Here is a 21,626-nt window from a genome sequence, read left to right as displayed (position 1 = left end):
GGAGAGACAGAGAGGAAAATCTTCCGTCCAATAATTCACTCCCCAAGTGAGCCGCAACAGGCCGGTGCTGTGCCGATCCGAAGCCGGGAACCTGGAACCTCTTCCGGGTCTCCCACACGGTGCAGGGTCCCAATGCATTGGGCCGTCCTCAACTGCCTTCCCAGGCCACAAGCAGGGAGCTGGATGGGAAGTGGAGCTGCCGGGATTAGAACCGGCGCGCATATGGGATCCCGGGGCTTTCAAGGTGAGGACTTTAGCCGCTAGGCCACGCCACCGGGCCCTCCCATAACTCTTATATTTGGCCTTCTAATAGTGTCTTCCAATTCTTGAATACTTTTTTTAGCTTGAGCCAGCTCTGCTTCCAGCCTTTTGTTTGTTTGCTCCTGGTGACAGGAAATATCTTCAAATTTTGAGATTTTTGAGCCTCCTTCATTCTGTTTTGGAAGCTCTGCACTGTACTTTTAATTGGCTCCACTGTATTCTTCATTTCTGATTTAACAGCTTTCATTTGATTCAGTGCTGCTATTTCCTGTGTAACATATTCCTTAAATTCCTTGAACGCCTGCTTTACATGCTTCTAATTGATAAGAAGTTTTATAATGAGTGTTTTGAATTCTGTATCCCCCATTTTCTCAATTTCTTCCTCAGTTAACTCTGAACTCAGCAAAGGCTTTTGCTCCTTTGCAGGGAAGTCTGCAGTAATATTTATTGTCTCTTCTTTTGCCTTTGGTCATTGTAGTTCTGGTAATCAGATTCTTCTCCTTGGGGCAGGTTTCTAAGCTGTGTCACCCATGGGCCTATTTTACTTATTGCAGTTGGTACACGGCTCTTTGTTTGCAGCCACTTGTGCCACTTCCTCCAGCACGTTCCAGGTCTGGGTTCTTATGTGAGATGTCTACGACGGTCTCTGTAGCCCCAGCTTCTGGCTCACCACTCTTTACCTTCTGTGATACCGTGATGAGGCTGCACCATTGTCTGTTCAACCTTTCTCCCACCTCCGGTTGGAGTAGATCCCAGGATTAGGGAGACACCAGGTGCCCTATACAGCTAGGTTGCTGGTGGTGCTGATCTTGCCAGGACCTGTTGGCCGCTGGTTCTGAGGGCCACACAGACCTATTTTTATCCGTGAGATACCAAGATCAGTATTATTTTCTGTGTGGGCCTAGTGCAATGCACTGAGCTCAGTGAATTCGTTCCCAGCTCAGCGAATGCACACTGCTCACTGTTGTCCTCTTTTTTTTTTTTTTTTTTTTAAGATTATTGGAAAGTCAGTTTACAGAGAAGAGAAATATCTTCTGTCTGTGAGTTTGCCCCCCAAGTGGCCACAAAAGCTGGAGCTGAACTAATCTAAAGCCAACAGACAGGCTTTGGGCTGTCTTCAACTGCTTTCCCAGGCACAAGCAGAGAGCTGGATGGGAAGTGGAACAGCTGGGACACAAACCAATGTCCTTATAGGATTCCAGAACATGTAAGGCAAGGATATTAGCCACTGAGCCATCATAGCAGACCTCTCAAATCTGCTTTGAACATTTCTTTTCAATTTTTCAGTTATCATACTTCTCCATTTAGTTTTATATTTGTAAATTAATATTTCCATTTGTTGCACATAGTGTGCTCTTTGTTTCCTTGAGTTCCATGAATGTAAAATAGTTGATAGAAAGTTTTTGTTCGGTAGTTCTACTGTTTTGTGTTAACTCATTCACAGGAAAAAAGAAGTTGTACTTACTGTTTGCATGTTGATTTTTGAAATTATTTTTGAATATCTGGTAACTTGAATATTATAATAAACAAAAGGCTATAATACACAAAATGTACATATGTCCATCTTTAAATTGTAGTTAATGGAGGCATTCAAGTGGAGTTATAAAATTAAGTCATTGTGACTGGAACAGGCACCCATTTCCCATGATAATTTATTGAGCAAATAATTTAATTAACACATGTGATTTCAGGTTGCTGGTGGTATGGGTGACTGATAGTAAATACTGAGCCCGGCGCAGTGGCCTAGTGGCTAAAGTCCTCACCTTAAACACGCTGGGATCCCTTATGGGCGCCGGTTCTAATCCCGGCGGCCCTGCTTCCCATCCAGCCCCCTGCTTGTGGCCTGGGAAAGCAGTCAAAAACAGCCCAAAGCCTTGGGACCCTGCACCCGCATGGGAGACCTGGAAGAGCTCCTTTCTCCTGGCTTCGGATCAGCGCAGCACCAGCCGTTGCAGTCACTTGGGGAATGAATCATCAGTCAGATTATCTTTCTGTCTCTCCTCCTCTCTGTATATCTGACTTTGCAAAAATAAAGCTTTAAAAAAAATTCAACTGATAGTAAGTTCCGTGAAAGCTATCATATTGATTGAGCTCCCACAAGAATTTATCTTAATTCATAGGCAAAGGAATAAAATATTTTTTAGTTGGCATTGTCTAGGGTATATGCTGTAGTGAAAAGATGATTTTGTTGACAATGGTTCTCTTTTATTAACTGGCTTTCTGTAGATCCGTTCTGAATGGGGTAGAGCCCTTAGGTTACTGAAAAATACCCTTTAACACTGTCTCCCTTTTGCAACCCAGTAGAGTATCAAGATCCTGTAATGGGTAAAACTGCCTCCTACAGGGCAGGTGTTTCATAGGAGATGTTGATTGCTGCTGTAGCTACTCATTTCCCATCCAGCTCTTTGCTAGCATGTCTGGGAAAGCAGTGCCAAAAGACCCAAGGCCTTGAGTCTCTGCACTGGATTGAGAGACCCTGATGCACTCCTGCCTTTGGCCTGGCCTAACTGTGGCCACTGTCGCCACTTGGGGATTGAACTAGCAGATGGAGATCTTTCCCTCCTCTCAACCGCCTTTCAAATAAATAAAATAAATAAATCCTGAACAATTGCTGGAAACTCTATATGTGCAATTTTTTCAATGTGAAGGCTACAGTCTAAAAAGAACTTAGTGGAAGCAATGCACAGATAAGGTCTAGGTCCAAGGAGACAAAGAGCTTCCTTGTGGGATCTAACAGTTGCATCTATACTGCTGCCTCCCTTTTCCCAGCACATCAGTGTATTCTTCAATCAGGATGCTCAGCTTGCGTGTCCAGGGTTTCTATTGGAACTTCATTACGCGAGCATTAAATTATTTGCCACATAATTGAAGACTGTCTCCAGCACCTTCTCCACTCGTGACCTTGTTAGCCCTATTTCCCAATTTTTTTAAAAGATTGATTGATTTATTTGAAAGGCAGGGTTAGAGAGAGAGAATCTTTCATCCTATAGTTTACTCCCCAGTTGACCGAAGGGCTAGGATTGTGCCATGCCAAAACCAGAGGTCTGAGTCTCCTGGGTGTCCATGTGCCTGCAGGGAACTCTAATAAAGTGGTTGATCTCTAACCAGACTCAAGGGCCAAGTTGAATCATGTCCTTAGCATTACAAAAACACTCCTATTAGAATGTTTTGGGTTAACAATTGCTGAAAACTGGCACAGCTTCTTCCAGTCTTCAATACACCATACTCATAAAATAAGATTTTATGAAGATTGTGACACTTGATTTGAAAGTGGGTAAGATTTAAACATTTGAAAATGGAGAAATCACTTAGAAATTAGCATTGTCAATCACACATGGAGGAACTGATATAGATGTTTACTGCATCATCTGTAGAAATATATCAATTACTTTTTAATTTTTATGATAAGATATAGAAGAGGGCCCGGTGTGATGGCTCAATAGCTAAATCCTCATATTGCAAGTGTTGGGATCTTATATGGTCACCGGCTCATATCCTGCTCCCTGCTTATGGCCTGGAAAGCAGTAGAGGGTGGCACATAGTCTTGGGACCAGGCACCTGTGTGGGGGACCTAGAAGAAGATGGGCTCAGCTCGACCATTGTGGCCACTGTGGAGTGAACCAGCAGATGCAAGATCTTTGTCTCTCCTTCTCTCTGTAAATCTGTCTTTCCAATAAAAATAAATAAATCTTTTAAGAATATATATAAAAGAAAAATAAAGATTGAGTCAATCACTGAATAGTAGAATTATTGATCATAAAATCTTTTGTTTCTACAGAGCAGAGGAAAAAAGAGATATCTTCATGTTTTTCCGAAGTCTACATTATTTTGTGAAGTGGTATGAATTTCGTAAGCGCACATTTAAACATTTCAAGGTAATGTCTGAAGTCTTTTTATTTAAAAATATAAGAAAAAGAAACCATTGTTAACTTGTGGATTTGGCCATAATATACTTCTGTTAATGTTTTCAACCAGGAGAAAATATTTTATTAATGTCTGGAATTTGCATTTGCTCTAATGAAGGGGAACATATGGCAAATCAATGAATATATTACAAAATATCCTGAAAGAAATGTGGTTAGATTGTAACTTATTTTAAAATGCACTTTTTGAAAAACAAGTTCTAAAAAGTAAAATTATTAATATGAATAAACATATACTCACAATATATTTACCTCGCAATATTATAATCTTAATTTACTAGGCCAGAGTTTCTGTGTGAAGCTTCTGAATTATTGTTGGGTAAAGAGGCTTAGAAACTGGGCAGCAAAGGTTGGGAAAGGGGTGCAGAGAGGAAATGAGGAGCATAAAGATTGGTAAGTCCTCAGAAGGTGCCCAGCTGCTGGCATGCAGATGGAATGAACATGTGGCAACAGACAGCACTCTGTTCTCTGATTGTATGAATCTGAGCGATTGCCTTCCATCAGTGGAGTCTCCTTGTTGTCTGGGTTATTTCATTTTGCGTCATATCCTTGAAGTTCATTCGTGTATCAGCTATGTCAGGCTCAGCATGGGTCAGATTTCCTTTATTTCTGTCCTTGTATATATTACATTTTGCTTATGCATCCGTTTCTCTGTGGACACCGGGTGGCTGTAGTTTTGTGGAAAATTTTGAAATTGGGAAATACTCTGTTCTTTTCAAGATTCTTTTGTTGAAGTTCTATTGAGATTCCATAAGAATATTGGTGTAGAATTTCTGTTACCACAAAAAGATTGTGATAGGGGTTACATTGGATCTGTAGATTGTTTTGATTTGAGTTGAAACATAGCAATGTTAAATCTTCTAATGCATGAACGTGGGATGTCTTTCCATTTTATACATGTCATCATAGTTTCTTTTAGCAGTATTTGGAAGGAGTACATTGACTTCAGTTTTAAGCTTTATTTGATAATCAAGATCAAGAAGTAAAATACTTAATGGATTCAGAATATTTTTACTTTTTGTCATTATTTGGTATTTTCTTGATCACAATGAATTGGTCTTTGTCTATAATTTAAAGGTGTGTATATGAAGGTATAAAATATGCCGATTCATGTCTTCTTACCTGTAAGTCTCAAAGTTGCTTCTTCAAGAAAATTTTATAATTCAGACTTTGTACTGTGATCTTTTTTTGGCTTTTCAGCATTTTTTCTCAGCTACTGGTTATTCAGATGTTTTGTGTTTTTCTGTCTTGACAGTAGGATATTGGACTACCTGGCATTGTCTGCAGCAGCAATGTCAGGACACACTTAAATAACAGACTGATGGACGTATGACTGCTTATGAAGGACTATACTATTGTAATAATATGGGGAAATTCAGTCAGGGGTTGGGAATTTGGGGAGGAGTAGGGAAATCCTAGACCCTATACAATTGTTCCAAAAAATTAAAAAATAATAAAAGTAAAAAAAAATAAATAAGTAGATACCTAAAGCTGATGGCATCCTAAAAAAAGGAAAATATATTGTTCTGGAAACTAGATACTTCATAGACGTCTCCTCTGACCATCCGAACCGTTTCTGAGCACTGACCCGTTTCAGGGCTACTACTGCACTTTTCAGATGAAACCAATTTCTTAATTTATTTTTGTGATGTGGGGACTGTGATGGCCTAAAGATTGTACTTTTCCAAATAAAACAGAACTTTTCTGGTTAGGTAGATTCTGCAATGTTTATTGTGTATTCATTTCAGATGTGCTCACAGTGAGCTTTCAGTCACAGAGAAGCAAAGCATGCACACAAAATGATAAGGAAGCATACAATAGTTATGAGCATTAATACCAAAATAAGTGAATGAATTCAGAAGCGTTGTTACGGTAATAATTGTGCCCTTAAGAGATCACAGATGCTTTGGTGAAAAACTTTGCTTTTGGAATCAAGGTTGACAAGCAGGGAGCATAATTAAAAAACAAACATAGATCGGGGGAAAATCAAGCAAATGCTTTCAAAATGGAAATAACTATGTTCTGTGTCTAGTATGTACAGAGAATAGCTTGATTCTAAGGTGTAATTTATACTAGAAATGATACTGATTTCTAATATATAGTTTAGACTCATGTTTCTAAAAGATTGAAATACTTCTGTATTTAACTCCAAGGCAGTGTGTAGACTAAGGCTTTTCAGTAGGGCGTGAGGAAAGTTATCTTCACAACTTTAATCTGGCAGCATTGTAATATTACAAGTTAAAATGTATGAGATTGAGCACTGAGAGACTCCCATTAAACTTGTTCATTTCCAAGGGCATTTGGAAAACGTTGCTCTGAGACTTTGGCCGTCCAGTGTGGGTGAACATGTATGTGCGGAGAATGGAAAGGTGCTATGGGTAACACCACAGCATATTACTTTATTTTCCTTCCCCATATTTGGAAAAAAGTATTGAAGACATTCTCCTGCCTACAGTGTAGAAGGAAAATTATTTGCTGTTATCTTGTATTTGAAGACTTTTACACTGGAGAACGTTATAGCTTTTCTCTAGAAATGAGGTTGAATTTCTGGGATTTTTCTTACAAACTTGCTGATTTGGACCTGCTTGAAATTATTAAATGTTTTATATTAAACTTGCAATGTTTATATTTAAATGAAAGGAATTTTTTTTTTTTAGTATTTCACTATCATTTACATGTGATCACAAAGAAAAACTTTAGGGCCCGGTGGCGTGGGCTAGCGGCTAAAGTCCTCGCCTTGAGAGCCCCGGGATCCCATATGGTCGCCGGTTCTAATCCCGGCAGCTCCACTTCCCATCCAGCTCCCTGCTTGTGGCCTGGGAAAGCAGTGGAGGACGGCCCAATGCATTGGGACACTGCACCCCTGTGGAAGACCCGGAAGAGGTTCCGGGTTCCCAGCATCGGATCGGCGCAGCACCGGCCCGATGCGGCTCACTTGGGGAGTGAATCATTGGATGGAGGATCTTCCTCTCTGTCTCTCCTCCTCTGTGTATATCTGGCTGTAATAAAATGAATAAATCTTTAAAAAAAAAAAACAAAAACTTTAGACTTTTCAACTGTTTTAACGGAGAGAAATTTTATTTGAAAAAATTTGCCTATGTTTGAGACTATATTTTTATGGTAAGTGAAAATATACAAAATAGCTGCCTTGATAGGAAGAAAACTAAATTCTACTTCATAGTGTCTGATGTGTGAGTCATAAAAGAAAATGGAGACAGCTAGAAACACTCAGCTTTGCAGAATGCTGGAAACATCTGCCTTAAAGGTTCTCAATATATGGTACAGGCCAAGAAAAGCAACTACTGAAAACTTCTTGGACTTCTCTGATTTTGTAATGGAAATAGTGCATCTGAAATTTGAGTGTTTACATAAAAACATGCCTTTGAAATGATAGTCTGGTATAAACTGGGAAGAGTTTGTAATGCTGCCTAGATATTTTCACATCAGTTTGTTTTGAATTTGGAGATTAGATCCTTTTCCTGCTGTGTATCAGGCTTTTGCACATACTTGCTTTAAGAATAAAATTCCTTCATAGTGAAATACAAGGTTAATATTAAGCCAATACTTGTACTCTTTTAGACGTTGTTGAGATAGATTGTGAATATTCCTGTTTATATGCTGCGCTGATCATGGTTAAGAGTATGTCCCTATGGGTAATCTTTTCAGACAAATAAAGCTGTTTGGATGCTTCCCAAGCAGTATCGGATTGCCCTCCAACCGTATCTCCTCAATGCGGTTCCTTATGTAACGAGTGTCGTTAGCCTTGCAGAATGTATCATCAGTAATTGACGTTATGTTGTTAAACTGAAAAATAAGAAGAAAGCTGAAATCAACCTGCATATCAAGGCAATGGGTTCCCATAGAATATCTGATATAAAAAAACTATTTTTAAATATTGTACCAACTATGTATCTTCATGTAATAAAGCCCTCTTGGTGTAATCTGGACTCCACTCTAAAAATCTCTAGTGTTGCTAGGTGGAAAAGACCATGAGCTATTAGAATAGTACATAAGTGACACAATATTCTGAGTACAGATGGAATTATATTCAGGTGGAGAAAGAAGCTTGCTCTAGACTAGCAGCTCCAATGGATACTGTGTCCTTTAGTGCTCTTTAAAGTAGAAAGAATAAATGGGAATTCTTGATTCTGAGAGATCAACTTATTTTCCTCCTAATTGTTGCGTTGTCTAAAGTTTGTATACTGTAAAATACTAGGAAAGTCTACAAAAGGAAATATCTGTTACTCTTTCAGGAAGAATCCTTTATCAGAGACATAAGCATCCCACACTTCAAGTTCCTGTGCTGTGCCCTGCATGTCACAGTACCGTTCTCAGACATCAGACTACCACAGAGATCTAACCTAATTTCACTTTTGTATGAAATGTTTCCCAGTGCACCTAAGGTTGACCTCTAGGTCATTTAAAGTCCCATACTTTGGAAAGAACAATCATACCTGAAGGTGAATTACACGCAAACTTTCTGGTAAATTAGGAGGCACAGATTCTAGGGCGTTGTGGTCCAAGTAGAGGAAGGAGAGATTATTCAGTTTCTGTCAGGAAAATAGTGTATGAGTGTTACTGAAGTCTGTATTCCTTCACAGGATTCAAGCAATGCATCTGTAAGTGTATATTCCAAATCTGTTTCACTAATAACAGTCACTAGTGTAGGACTTTTTGTTTTTTGTGGTCGAATCTTGCCTTTTGGGAGAGGTTGTGTCTTGCAGCATGATTGTTCTGGCAGCATGACTGTTTCCTCCTCTTGTCTGTGATTGCCCTCCAGGACGGGGAGTTATTAGGTATGGAAGTCGTGAAATGAGGTGATTACTTCTAGACGTTGTGTTTTGGGACAAACTGGCTACCTAATCCGAGTAGATCGCCTTCCCTTTTTGCTATATAATGTTTCTTAAGGTACTGAGTTAAGAAACATACTTAATTCATACTACATGTGGTAGAACTTTTTGTTAGTTGTCAACATGGAATTCAAAGAAAACTAGAATTTACAAGTCTTATTTTAAAAGATTAAAAGTTAAAGCCAGTGTTTGCCTTTGGAACTTTATTCTTTTTGTTGGAATTAGTAAATTACCAGCATTATAAGAATTAAGACATGTAGGAAAAGTCCCATTCGAGGTTTTTGTATACTGTAAGTGCCTCGAGGGGCTAACCAGGTCTGTCTAAAAGAGTTTTTGCTTGCGTGAACATGTGAAAAAAGTCCTGTGAAACATGGTAGGGGTTATGTCTTTTCAGTAACATACAGGCATAAACAATACTGAATAAGCTTAATAGTATTACTGTATAAATAATATCTTCATTTAAAAAGATAATCAAGATAGAATTCTAGACCAAAAGTATCTCTCATATTGTACTTAGTCATGGTAGGAAATACTTACTTTGAAAGTGTTTGCTTTGATTCCCCGACTCTTGATTTTATTGTTTTTTGCATTAAATAAAGTGAGTTTGGGAGGAAGAACTGGAAGTTTCAGTAGCTGATTTTCAGCAAGTGAAAGTTCTTCTAAAAGGGAAAGTTTTGAGAAAGTTCCATCTTCTATATCTTCTATTAAATTTCCCGTGAAATCGAGCCTTCTTAGGTTAGCTTTGGAAGAAGAAATATACAAAAAAATACTAAGTTGAATTTTGATTGTGTGAGCTGAAGCACCTTTTATGTTTGATATCTGCAGTTAATGCTTAATGATATCTGGTTAAACAAACTGAACACCTGATAGCTCCTGGCTTTCTAACCACAGTATTCAAATCTCAGCTTGAGAAGAATCTTAATGTCAATGAACTTTTCCTTTCTCAGAATTTCTTGCTATGCACAGGAAAATGTGAAAATCATGGGAAATAAGCGTTTGATTGAATGGACTCATGTACTAATTTTGGATTTATTTTACCAGTGTGTTCCTTTTATAGTGTACGTTAATATGTTATGTTTTTCAATGCTTAAGCCTTCCTTTTAAAAAAAATTATTTAACAGAGTTCCACAGAGGGCTCCCACAGTCTATTTAATGCCCCCAAATCCTTCAACTGCTAGACCGAGCCAAACTAAAGGCAGGAGCCAGAAACTAAACCTAGGTCTCCCAAGGGGTAGCATTCCAGAGTCTGCATCAGCAGGAGGCGGGAATTAAGCGGAGGCAGGACTCAAATCCGGGTACCCCAATGCGGAAGTGCAGCGTCCAAAGCACTAACTAGCCCAAACACTAACCGTAGTGGGTAATTTGTCTTAATCTCTCAGTGATTTACAGATTACAGCAACAAAGACAAAAATATCCTCTGTGTTGGAGAAGTCAGACTGAGAGACTGAAAAATTCTGTGTGTTTCACTTGGGTATGGGATGATTATAAAATGTCGTTGCTTCTCATTCATGATAGTCATGCATGTTCAATAAGGTTAGCTATAAATACTAAATTAGTGGATACTTGAACCTTTGCTCCCAGGGAAAAATCAGGGATAGGTTTCCACAAGCCTCAGGTGACATGTATTCATCACTTACTACCATGAGCATGTTTTATGTGTGTGTTTATTGAACAACATTTAATATATATTGTTGATTGATTAGCTTGGCATTATAATTCATACGTAAGTGTATTTTCTCTTCAGGGTTCATGAGAGCCTTCTGCTTAGGAATACTAGATACTGCTTTGTTTAGAGGCCATTTTCTTTCCTTCCTTCCTTCCTTCCTTCCCTCCCTCCCTCCCTCCCTGTTTCCTTCCTTTTTATTGCAAAGGCACATTTACAGAGAGAAGAAGACACAGAGAAAAAAGTCCTCAATCCGCTGAGTCACTCCCCAAGTGGCCCTAACAGCTGAAGCTAGGCCAACCCAAAGCCAGGAGCCAGGAGTTTCTTCTTGTTCTCCCACTCGGCTGCAGGGTCCCTTGGGCCCATCCTCCACTGCCCTCCCAGGACACAAGCAGGGAGCTGGATGGAAAGTTGAGCAGCCGGGACACGAACTGGCACCCATATGAGATCTCGGCATGTGCAAGGCAAGGGTTTAGCCGCTGAGCCCTTACTCAGGGCCCAAGCCATTTTCAGTAGCAAAATCAACAGCAACAGCAGAAGCATACAGATGTAGCAGCAGATGGACTGTGAACAGGGCACTTATTTACAGTGTGAAAGCTGAAGCTAGAAGAGAGAAAACTGCCTTATTCATCCTCACCTGAGAACGCATGCTTCAAATAAGTTTTTTTGTTTTTTGGTTTTTGGTGTTTTTTTTTTTACCATTCTGTGGGGTGACCATAAAAACACCAGTTACATTGATTGGAGTTACAAGTTTTGGGAAGTTGATGAATATACAAACCAGAAAAGTAAGGAGATGAGTGTCTCCAGGTTGTGGTTGAGAACCTGCATTTTCCTGTTAACATATAGGTTAATCAATACCATGTCAATTAATGCCACAATGTTGTAAATGGTTGGAAATATTATGTTGGGGCTTTTAATTGATCGGGATGATACTCTGCTGCCTCTACCTTCAGACCAGAGATGGTCTCACCAAGAAACCATTGAACTTACCAGGACAATAAGATGCTGGACTTTATGCTTGTAAATACCTCCAATGAAAGAATGTCAACTGATTTTGAACTATGGGAATGCAACAAGGTGGAGCAATCCACCGCGGGGGGGGGGGGGGGTTTGGGAGGGGCGGGGGGGGAATCCCAGTGCATAAAAAAATGTAATTAAAATGCAAATGTAAAAAAATGCAATGTAATTAATTCTTTTAAAAAAAGGAAATGCAATAAAAATATATGTTAAAAAAAGAAGATGAGTGTTTCAATGGAGAAATAGTTGACCAACAAACCAGTGGATTTTTTGTGAAGTGACAGAGAAACTTACGTACTATGGCTGTGGCAACTCTTGGTGGGGCAGGCTGCCAGTATATAGAAGCTTAAGTTCATATGAGTGAAAACATGAGCTGATACTTATGCAATATTTAAACTTACGCATGTCTGCAAAATCTTTGGCTGTCAGCTTTTTAATTTTGTTGAATCGTGCATAAAGATAGGCTGATTCCTTGGGCAAGGGTGGTACAGCATCAATGTCAACTTCTTCACAGTACACAGAGCCACTCAGACAGACACATAGCAGGCATGTGGGCATTTCTAAATTAGGAACAAAGTCGTAAAAGTGTAAGTGGTAGTTGGAAAATATCTGGCTTCTAATGATAAAATTATATTGCCATACACGTTGTTACTCACTCGAATGTCTGATATGTCATCAAGCTCTTCACCCACTAGTTTGGACTTCTGTTAATTCATAACTGAATTATTTACCACTAGAATAGTTATCAAATGGTGATTTTTCTAATACCATCATAACTCCTTTGCAGTTGACATTCTATAAGTTTAGATATTCCCCTCTTAGTCACAGATCAACCAGTGAGAACCCTTTTAAACTCTGTTACTGCCACAGATTTTGGTTAACTGACACATACTAAATTGCACATATTTTAATTGTACAATTTATAAGTTTTGACATAGTGAATACCCATGAAACCTTTGCCACAATCAATATAATTAACATATTCATTTCTCCATAATGTTTTCTCATGTTTTTGACCATCCCTCCCTCCTAGTATTAACCTAATCTGTTTTAGTAATTATAATTCACACTTACAAGAAGAATCACACAGTATTTACTTTCATATCTACTTCTTACACTCAGCTTAGATACAAGGTGTCTTTAGAAAGTTCATGGAAGATACATATTCCAGAAAATCACGCATAGATTTCAAAAACCTTTTGTATCATAATATTCTGTCTTCCCACAAATTATTTGTAGTATCCTTGTGTTTTGAGTCATCCATTATTGTTGCATATCCAGTATGTTATTCTACTTTTTTACTGTATAGAATTCCATTGTTTCAGTGTAACTGACAACCATTTTCTTACAAAGTTGAGTCTGTTTCAAAGTTTTGGCTGCTTTAAAAGCTAATAAGAACATTTATTTCCCAGTTCTTGTGGACCTGATGCTCTCATTTCTTCTGGGTAGATTTCTTTCAATGGAATGGCTAGAGGGTACGTTTTATATTTTGAAGAAAGTCTCAAATTGTTACCAAAGGATGATGCCATTTTACAATCCCACCATCAGAGTATGAGCATTCCAGTTGTTCCACATGTTACCAGTATTTGGTATAATCAGTCTTTTTATTTTTAATTGATTTAAATAGAATATAACATGGTATCTCATTGCATTTTAATTAGTATTTCCCCAATGAATGATATTGAGCTTTTTTTTTTTTTTTTTTTTTTTATTAGAAAGCCGGATATATAGAGAGGAGGAGAGACAGAGAGGAAAATCTTCCGTCCGATAATTCACTCCCCAAGTGAGCCGCAACAGGCCGGTACGCGCCGATCCGATGCCGGGAACCTGGAACCTCTTCCGGGTCTCCCATAGGGGTGCAGGGTCCCAAAGCTTTGGGCCGTCCTCGACTGCCTTCCCAGGCCACAAGCAGGGAGCTGGATGGGAAGTGGAGCTGCCGGGATTAGAACTGGTGCCCATATGGGATCCCGGGGCGTTCAAGGCGAGGACTTTAGCTGCTAGGCCAGGCCACCGGGCCCGATATTGAGCTTCTTTTAACATGCTTATTTATTATCCACATATTTTATTTGGTTAAGTGCCTTTTTATACATTTTGCCTAATTTTAAATGAATATTATGTCATTAATAAAGAGTAAACATTCTAGCAGTGTCATTTTAGGATTTTTTACACAAATCGATTATAAATCTTACCTTTTTTATATATCCTTGTTAGTGTCCTTTGAAGAACAAGCATTTTAAATTTTGGTAACATATACTTATTTATAGTTCAAACTTTTTGTTATAGTTAAGAAATGTTTGCTATCCATTGAACTTTCACTCCTTTTTTTTTTTTTCTGGAAAATGTATAGTTTAAACTCTTTTAGGTAGGAGGATCACTTCAAATCAATTTTTATGGATAGTGCCAAGAAAGGTCATGATTTTTTCTCCCTCCTGCTCCAAGACTATCTGGTTCCTTCCCTACCATTTTTGGAAAAGACTATTCTTTTCCCCCATTGACTTGTACTGACACATCATCAAAAACCAATTGATTTTTGGAATCTTTTTTTTTATTATTATTATTCTATTTTTTTTTACCTGCTAGGACAGAAGGTGAACTGAGAAGGGCTGGCTCATGGACCCCCTGATATGCGCAAAATAAGCGCAAGAAGTACGATAGGAAACAGCCCAGATTAGGCCATGGAAAGTTTCCCACCTGCATACATTTGGCATGGATCAAGGGCGGACCAGGCTGAATCAGTTCATGTCATCCACTGGCAAACCCGAACACCAGAGGAGAGTGTGGATCGGGCCAGGTTTGGTCGCGACAGAAGCTAGTGCACAATATGGAATGCCAGGGTGAGATTACCTGTACTGGATTTGAATGCAGCACCCAACCAACACACGTGAGAACCAGGAAGGGAGAGGGCAGAGCCAGAGGGGGGATTGAGGGGCTGGTCCCCTCGCCAGACAGCTACTCTCACTGGATAGCGTGGGCTGGGATGGGGACAGACCAGACTGGGCAGGGCTACAACACCTGAGCGCCGCATGTGGACTAGATCAGGGAAAAGCCAGGCTGGGCTGATTATTCCTGCCGATACAAGCATAAATGGGAGTGGGTGAAGGTTGTTTGGGCTTAGCCACAGACAGCTGGCAGAAGCTGGCACTGGGGGCTAATTCTGTCAGGTCAAACCACAGAACCACCCAAAGAGTGCATAAACCGGGACTGAGAGAGACCCGGGAGGGAAGTGGTGGGTTCCCCCCTCTTGGGTCACTACTCCCGCGGGAGGGCATGAAAACTAGGACGGGGCTGGGGTAGCTAGAAGGAGAGGCACTCAGTAACATCCGTGAGGGCTGGATAGTTGAGTTGGCTGGAGGGAACTAAGCTTCAATGCCCATTGACAGGTACGGGAGCCAAATGGGAACAGGACAGACTGGACTAGTCTGCTATGCATACTGGCAGGCCAGGGTGGGGGGCGGGCCTGGTGGGGGTTATTGTGGGTCTCCCCAACTGGGCTGCAGCCCCCACTGGTTGATGAAAGAGTCAAGTGCGTGCTGGGCAGAACCAGGCTGGACTGCAACACCCATTGGTTCCAGTGCAAGTCGGGACTGAGAGAGGAGCCAGCCCAGTGATTGCAACCACCAGCTGATCGTGGCAATGGACTGTGCCGGGCCTGGTGCTTGCTGGAACATGCGGGAATCTGATCTGGGAATACCTCAAAGTTTCTTTGGTGATCTCCCCAATCGAACTGCTGGACTCAGAGCCCTGGCCAGGAGAGGACGGAGGACGGAACAGGTCAATCAACCACCTCAGCTAAATGTTGGGCAAATGAAGACTCTATGATGGACTGTGACAATCAGCGGATTCTTCAATGACCTCATCGAGCTGGGAGTGGTGAGACTGGCAGCGATCCATAACTGGAGGATTATTAAGACCACTTGAGCAAGTATCTCAGAGCATGCCCCACATCCGGGACTTTGGGCTGGTGAGAGACTGGGTAAGGATTCTCCCTCAATATCCCCCTTCACCTCAGATACATAAATAGTATAATAAAAATATATATTTTAAAAAAATATGTATTTGTTCACTTTTAAAATTTATCTGAAGAGCAGAGAGAAGGAAACAAATCTTCCACCCTCTGGTTCACTACTCAGATGCCTGCAATACCTGGCTGGGCCAGGTCTAAGCTAGGATCTGGGAACTCAATACCAGGTCTCCAGCATGGGTTTCAAGGACTCAGCTACGTGACACATCATTGATGCTTCTCAAGGTCCGCAGTAGCAGGAAGCTGGAATGAGAAGCAGACCCAGTACCCAAGTTCAGGCATTCCGATATGGGGTGAGGGCATCTAAAGTAATGTCTTCATTGCTACACCAACAATCTATACTCCTTTCAGTGCACAGCTGTTAAACATCTTTTATGTATTTATACCTATTTATTTATTATACTTTTATGCAATTAAAAGATTTATCCCCATTGTTCTTTAATAATTTCCTTATTTTTTGTAATGACAAGATGTCCCAGATTAATTTTGAATTTTCCCAGTTCCTTGAATCAGCCGCCTCTTTAGGTTAATGGAGAGTTGTGTGAGCAGCCACGATCAGTTGCTGGGGTGCACATTTCTTTTGAATTGATAACTTTATTATATGCCAAGTTTCCATAGGTGTTTCTATTTCCAAGACTTTCTGTTCTAGTCCATTGGTACTTTTGTCCGTTAATAATACTTTTTTTAGTAATATACTTTTTTTAGTTCAGAGTCCTTTAGGTATGCTTACTGTTTAATGAGTCTAGTTTCTGCATCTGTGTTGTTCAATATTTCCCAGGCTATTTGTACATGTTTTTCTATATAAACTTTATAATTAGTTTTGCTAGTTTTATGAAGACATTTAGTGGTAATTTTATTAGAATCGCCTAAAATTTATAATTTTGGAGTGAACTGACATTTTATGATCTTTCCATTTGCTAATAACTTATGAAAATAAAAATGTAAGATGTGTTTATTATGGTTCATTTGAATTTTATTGTAAAAATAGAAATTTGTATGTAAGTTTTGTACAAAAGTTTTTATAGAGCAAGAATAAAATACATACAAACTATCATAGTTTATAATTTATTTTGTGATAGATCATATATTGTTTCAGTTGAAATGTACCTCTCTATGCAGTTTTACGCATATAACTATTTTTCTTCTGTGAGATTCTTGAATAAGATTATATTGTATTTACCATGTCCCTAGGCTATCCGTTGTCTTTAGCAAATAATTGTTCTTAAAATGTTCTTGGATTAATCTTCTCTGGGCAGAGACATATTTTCTGGAGGCCAAGTTTGAACTAACTTTTGTTGTCCTACACGTTCCTGTTTAACATAGCTTACTCATTTTGTGGGTGGCAGGTAATATACACCCTCAGTTTACCTGTTTGATTTTATCTTCAGGGATACAATTTTGCTGTTTGTATTTATTTATTGTATCTTGAGTCAATTTTTGACTATTACAAAGAAGACATCTTCTTTGGAAAAAAATAGACAATGCATTATTCATGCTTACCATCACTTTCTTTCTTAGGAGGTTCGGGTATAATCATATCATTTTGTAATTCAAAGCTTCTCTTCACCATTCTTACCCCTGTTTGTTTTTCCTGTTGGAAAAATAATTTGTTTTTTAGTTATAATAAAGCTTGATTCTGATACTGAAGAACTGTAACAGTAACATTTCTTTTGTGCTCCATTGAGACATTGATTGTCAAAGTATAATGTAAAGAGTGTTAGAACTAGTTTTCACTCTGGCCTCTGTATACTCTTTTAACAAAACAAATTTTAAAGTTTTATCATCTAAATTCTGTTCTTATTAAAGATTGCACCTATTGGAATTCCAAATGGTATCTAGGAGAAAATTCCCTGAATCAGAAGAATGAGTAACTTTTAAGTAAAAGTGTTCTTTAGGTCCTTGACTGAGCTGAGTTCCTCACACCGGATTCTATCATTACGAGTGGGATTACCAAGCCTGCAGGTCACACCTATGAAATCATGAGTAGGGCTTTCTGTGTGTTGCAGAGGTGGCCTTATTTAGTGACCTCCTGTCTCCATTAAGCCCTGGTCTTCTTAACCCTTTTGTTCCTGATTGTCCTGCTTTCCAGATCCCCAATCTCAAATCTAGATTCTTCACCATGTACTTCAAGGGATCTGGAGTCCTTGCCGTGTACTCTCTGCTAGTCTTGAGGAGCAGATTTTCTGTTGTTAGTTTACATTGTGTTCTGTGGGGTCCTGTCCCACCTTGGGAACCTCCTCCACCTTGCCTCTGTCTTGACCCCTGACTCTGTGTGCACTCGAGAGTCTCCTGCACTCTGTGTTTATACATGTGATTTGGATTCCTCAGATTTTATTTCAGGCATTTATATGAAGACCAAAGAACCCCATTAAAATTCTTTAAAGGAAGAAGCAGAAAAACAAAAATCTCTAAACTTAGAAACCTTGGAATTTTGAAAGTGTTCTTATAATTGATAGATAGCTGACTCCATTGAGAGAAAAAAACTGTGATGCCAAAATTTGCTTAACATATCCTTTGTCAAAAATATGCATCTTTAAGTCTTTCCCATCTAATTTAATCCCCAAAAGGACTTTTGAAGCAATCATTATTGTATTTTTTTTACTGTATTTCTCATTTCCTGTGGGGGGGGGTGTGTATCTGTGTCACATACTTAGCTGCTGTGTTAGCGTTTTCTGTAAGCATCATTCCTGTCTACATGCCAAGAAAACCACAAGTAACAGCGTGGATCCTAAAGGCAGAGTGTAAATCGTGTGGAAGGCACTCATCCAGTAGTGTTTATTCTAGTTGCAGTTACTTGAGAAAAATTGGGAGTGGATTTAAGCCATTAAAACTGATTTGACATAACTAGGTGTCTTCTATTGATTTTGGGGGGCAACATTTCTCTAAAATAGCAAAGCTAAAGCCAGTAATTCATTTCTGTTTCTCCTAATACACAATCCTAATTTATTTTTGAGGAATTATATGCACATAAAAGAGCATTGTGCAACATTATTAACATGTAAATGGTAACTGGTCAGGGGTCATCTTAAATGTTATTCTTTTTTTGTTTCTGTAGATGCTGTTTAGGTATCCTACATACTTGTTTGTTCATCTAAGAGGCATGCACACTTTAAAAATGTAATCTTAGTGACAATTATTATAGAGTACTTTGAATCACCTAAAATGTTGCTGCTTTTCCCTTATCAAACACATTCGGAAAAACAAAACAAACCCACCATGCGTTTAAACACACACGATTTTACAAGTAGAAATGACAATAAAAATTAAGTACCTTGAGATATTTTCCATGCGGGTATTTATTCTCATCATCTTGGGTAAATGTGGCTTCTTCCAAGTGGTCTGCTGCATAGTCGAAGGTGATTGCTGAGTCCTGCTGAATTGATGGTGCTGGCTTGATGAGAGGCGCAAGCAGGGACAGGAGCAGTGTCACAGGGCACAGAACCTTCATCTCAGCCAGAACTCAGGTGCCTGGAAGCTCATAAACTAGTGGCCTACTGCCTGTGGGACAAAACTTTGCTTTTTCCCTGGAAATAAAAATGCAGACCATCGAAGCAATATTTAAAAGCTTAGAGAATGTTTTGGCAGGGTGTAGGCAGCAGGGGCCAGAGGATAAGTATTTAACCCTTAGTAATCTTTAATTAGATGCTCACAGCTTTTACATAACAGTGAACATCCTGAGAAATTGCTTCAGGGAGCAGTTTTATGTCTATTAAAAAGCCAGAATATACTGATAGTTTGAGCTTCTTGATAATTGAGTGCCTTGAATAGAGGTATTCTTACACAGTTGAAATCTTGGGATACCTGTAGTATAAATGGTTAAAATGAAGACCTGAAATCTTGTCCTATGTGAGTTAAAAATATCATATTTCAACATTGCTACTTCATAAAAACTCTTGTGTTGTTATAAGCAGAAACCAAGAAAAAAATGTTAACTTTAACCTTAAATTTTGCATTAAGAGAAGCAGCTATTAACACTTAGTTTCAAGTTGTACAGAATATAAGAAAATCTGTAAGTCTTTCATTTTCTTAGTCTTGTGATTTTACTAGGTTATCACTGTTTTTAGTTAATAGTATTGCTTTTAATGTAAATTATGATGATTACAAAAATACTCTAGGCTAGAGGGAATTTATAACTTTAATCAAGAAACTTTGAGAAATAAAAGGATTTTGGGGGGCTATCAGTGGAATTACATCAGATTGGTACATATTTCAAACTTTTCCTTAAGGAACTTAATACAGAATTGTTCAGTTGCTGACACTGCATTACAGATGCCAATCTGTCATAAATCCATTGGTTGAAAATTAAGAAGAAAATGGGTGTGTGACTCTGGCAGCACCCCCATGCCTGGTCCTGGTCTATGTGAGTACAAAAGTTATATAATCACATAGGATAGTACTTGTTAAGAACTAACTGTTCAAGGTGATTGAAAAAAAAGTAAATTAGAGATAATTTTTACAATTATTAAGACAGATCAATCATACTTTTAACAAACAATATTTAGAGTTATGAGAGAAAGAAGCCTACCGTTGCAGCTGTTTTGAAGGGTTTTTTTGGTGTGTGTGTGCGGTTTTCCTCATAGATGTTCGTGCCTGTGCATTAGCCCCAAGTGGGAGGGTGAAGGAAGAAAGCTGTGTTTTGTTGCAAACTGCTGAATAAATTTTAGGACCCAGCAGCTTCCAGCGTAGTTTCCATGTGTAGAGATCTTTGCCAACATTCTTTGGGGTGAACTGCAGGGTTTCACACTGGAAAGCTGTGTTTCACATAGCTAACTGCTGTGCTCAGCCACCTTCTGTTCACTCAGTACAATGAACTAGTGTCATTTTCCTTCTGATAAACATTGATATTTTAATGAATACTGGTTTATGAAAATAATAGTTATAAAATGACTTTTTTTTCCACTTTTGCGTTTTCTCAACAGATAATATATTTACTTCTTCAATGAAGTAGTTGATGCTAATAATTTTATGAGTATTAAAAATATAAAGCCAGAAAGTTCCAGCGCAGAGAAGACTTAGCTGTAGAACAGATCTCATCCTCTGGCCTTTACCTCCTATATTTTAGTTGTATACACCTAACACTAGAGTATGAGAATTTTTAAAATAACCTTGATTTATAATTCTTGCTTGTTAATGGTAAAAAAAAAAAAAAGTATTTCAATTTGCTGGATGAATTATATTATGTAAAACTATTTTAATAGAAATTTGATTTTTAAATGTGTAAGTGATACTTTCTAGATTCCATATAAGCAACTATTCACTTCTCCCCCCCCAGAAAAAAATTATTATATTACTCTTCGGTGCTTTTATCAATAAATGTTACATTTCGTTCTCCTCTAAGCTAAAACTTTGACAATTATGGCTGAATATTTTATTAAAATAGGAAATATAACCTGATACTTTATAGTACAAAAATTTGTGGGTTATAATATGTTTGTCTGAAAAGTTGTGATCAATGAATAGAAATTTATTAGCACTTGTTAATTTAATAAAAATGTATCAGACACCATTTTTGTGACAGAATTGCAGATAAGTAAATTCAGACAAGCAAAACCTAATTTCTCTCCTCCAGGTAATTTTAGAATGTCGAAATCAGCAGGAAAGGCAACAAACAAGTGATGGGATGCACAGTTGGGCTTGCTGCACAGAAATGTAGACTGAGCACTTGGGAAACATGGGTGAGCCCAGAGGCCCTGATGGGTCCAGGTCGAGGAAGCAAACCCAGGCTGACAATCTAAGAGCATGGCAGAGTAGCAGGGTGTGATGTTCCAGGCAAGGAGAACAGCCCTTGGGCAGGATGGCTAGACTGGATCATTTAGAAAAAGTGTAATTAGTTGCATGTGATTGAAACTTGGAGATGAAGAGAGTTTTAGGGAGTGGGTCATATTAAAAGA

At 38.7% G+C, this 21,626-nt stretch overlaps 2 protein-coding genes across 3 annotated transcripts in view; one reads left to right on the top strand and one right to left on the bottom strand.

Annotated features, from left to right (window-relative positions):
- The window catches only part of CENPP (centromere protein P), a 246,272-nt gene that overhangs the window by 58,660 nt on the left and 165,986 nt on the right, over positions 1-21,626 (top strand). The window contains exon 5 of the mRNA XM_004598825.3: positions 4,040-4,136. Within this exon, the coding sequence (XP_004598882.3) occupies positions 4,040-4,136 (97 nt within the window). The remainder of the gene's footprint in view (positions 1-4,039; positions 4,137-21,626) is intronic.
- Positions 7,717-20,387, bottom strand: OGN (osteoglycin). Of its 2 annotated transcripts, none has more exons than XM_004598818.4 (7): positions 20,261-20,387; positions 19,007-19,233; positions 17,236-17,326; positions 12,116-12,274; positions 9,572-9,774; positions 8,639-8,734; positions 7,717-7,988 (listed from the first exon to the last, which is right to left on the bottom strand). In XM_004598818.4, exons 2-7 carry the CDS (start codon positions 19,181-19,183, stop codon positions 7,818-7,820), a joined length of 897 nt encoding a protein of 298 aa, XP_004598875.2. In that variant the 5' UTR covers positions 19,184-19,233; positions 20,261-20,387; the 3' UTR covers positions 7,717-7,817. The 2 variants fall into 2 exon arrangements, with proteins under 2 accessions (XP_004598875.2, XP_058528938.1); XM_058672955.1 differs by having other exon boundaries at positions 19,007-19,259; positions 20,261-20,376.

This window comes from Ochotona princeps, chromosome 14 (assembly GCF_030435755.1).
Source record: "Ochotona princeps isolate mOchPri1 chromosome 14, mOchPri1.hap1, whole genome shotgun sequence".
NCBI classification, from domain to species: Eukaryota; Metazoa; Chordata; class Mammalia; order Lagomorpha; family Ochotonidae; genus Ochotona; species Ochotona princeps.
Note: the sequence above shows the minus strand (reverse complement) of the source record. Positions and strands in the feature narration are given on the sequence as shown.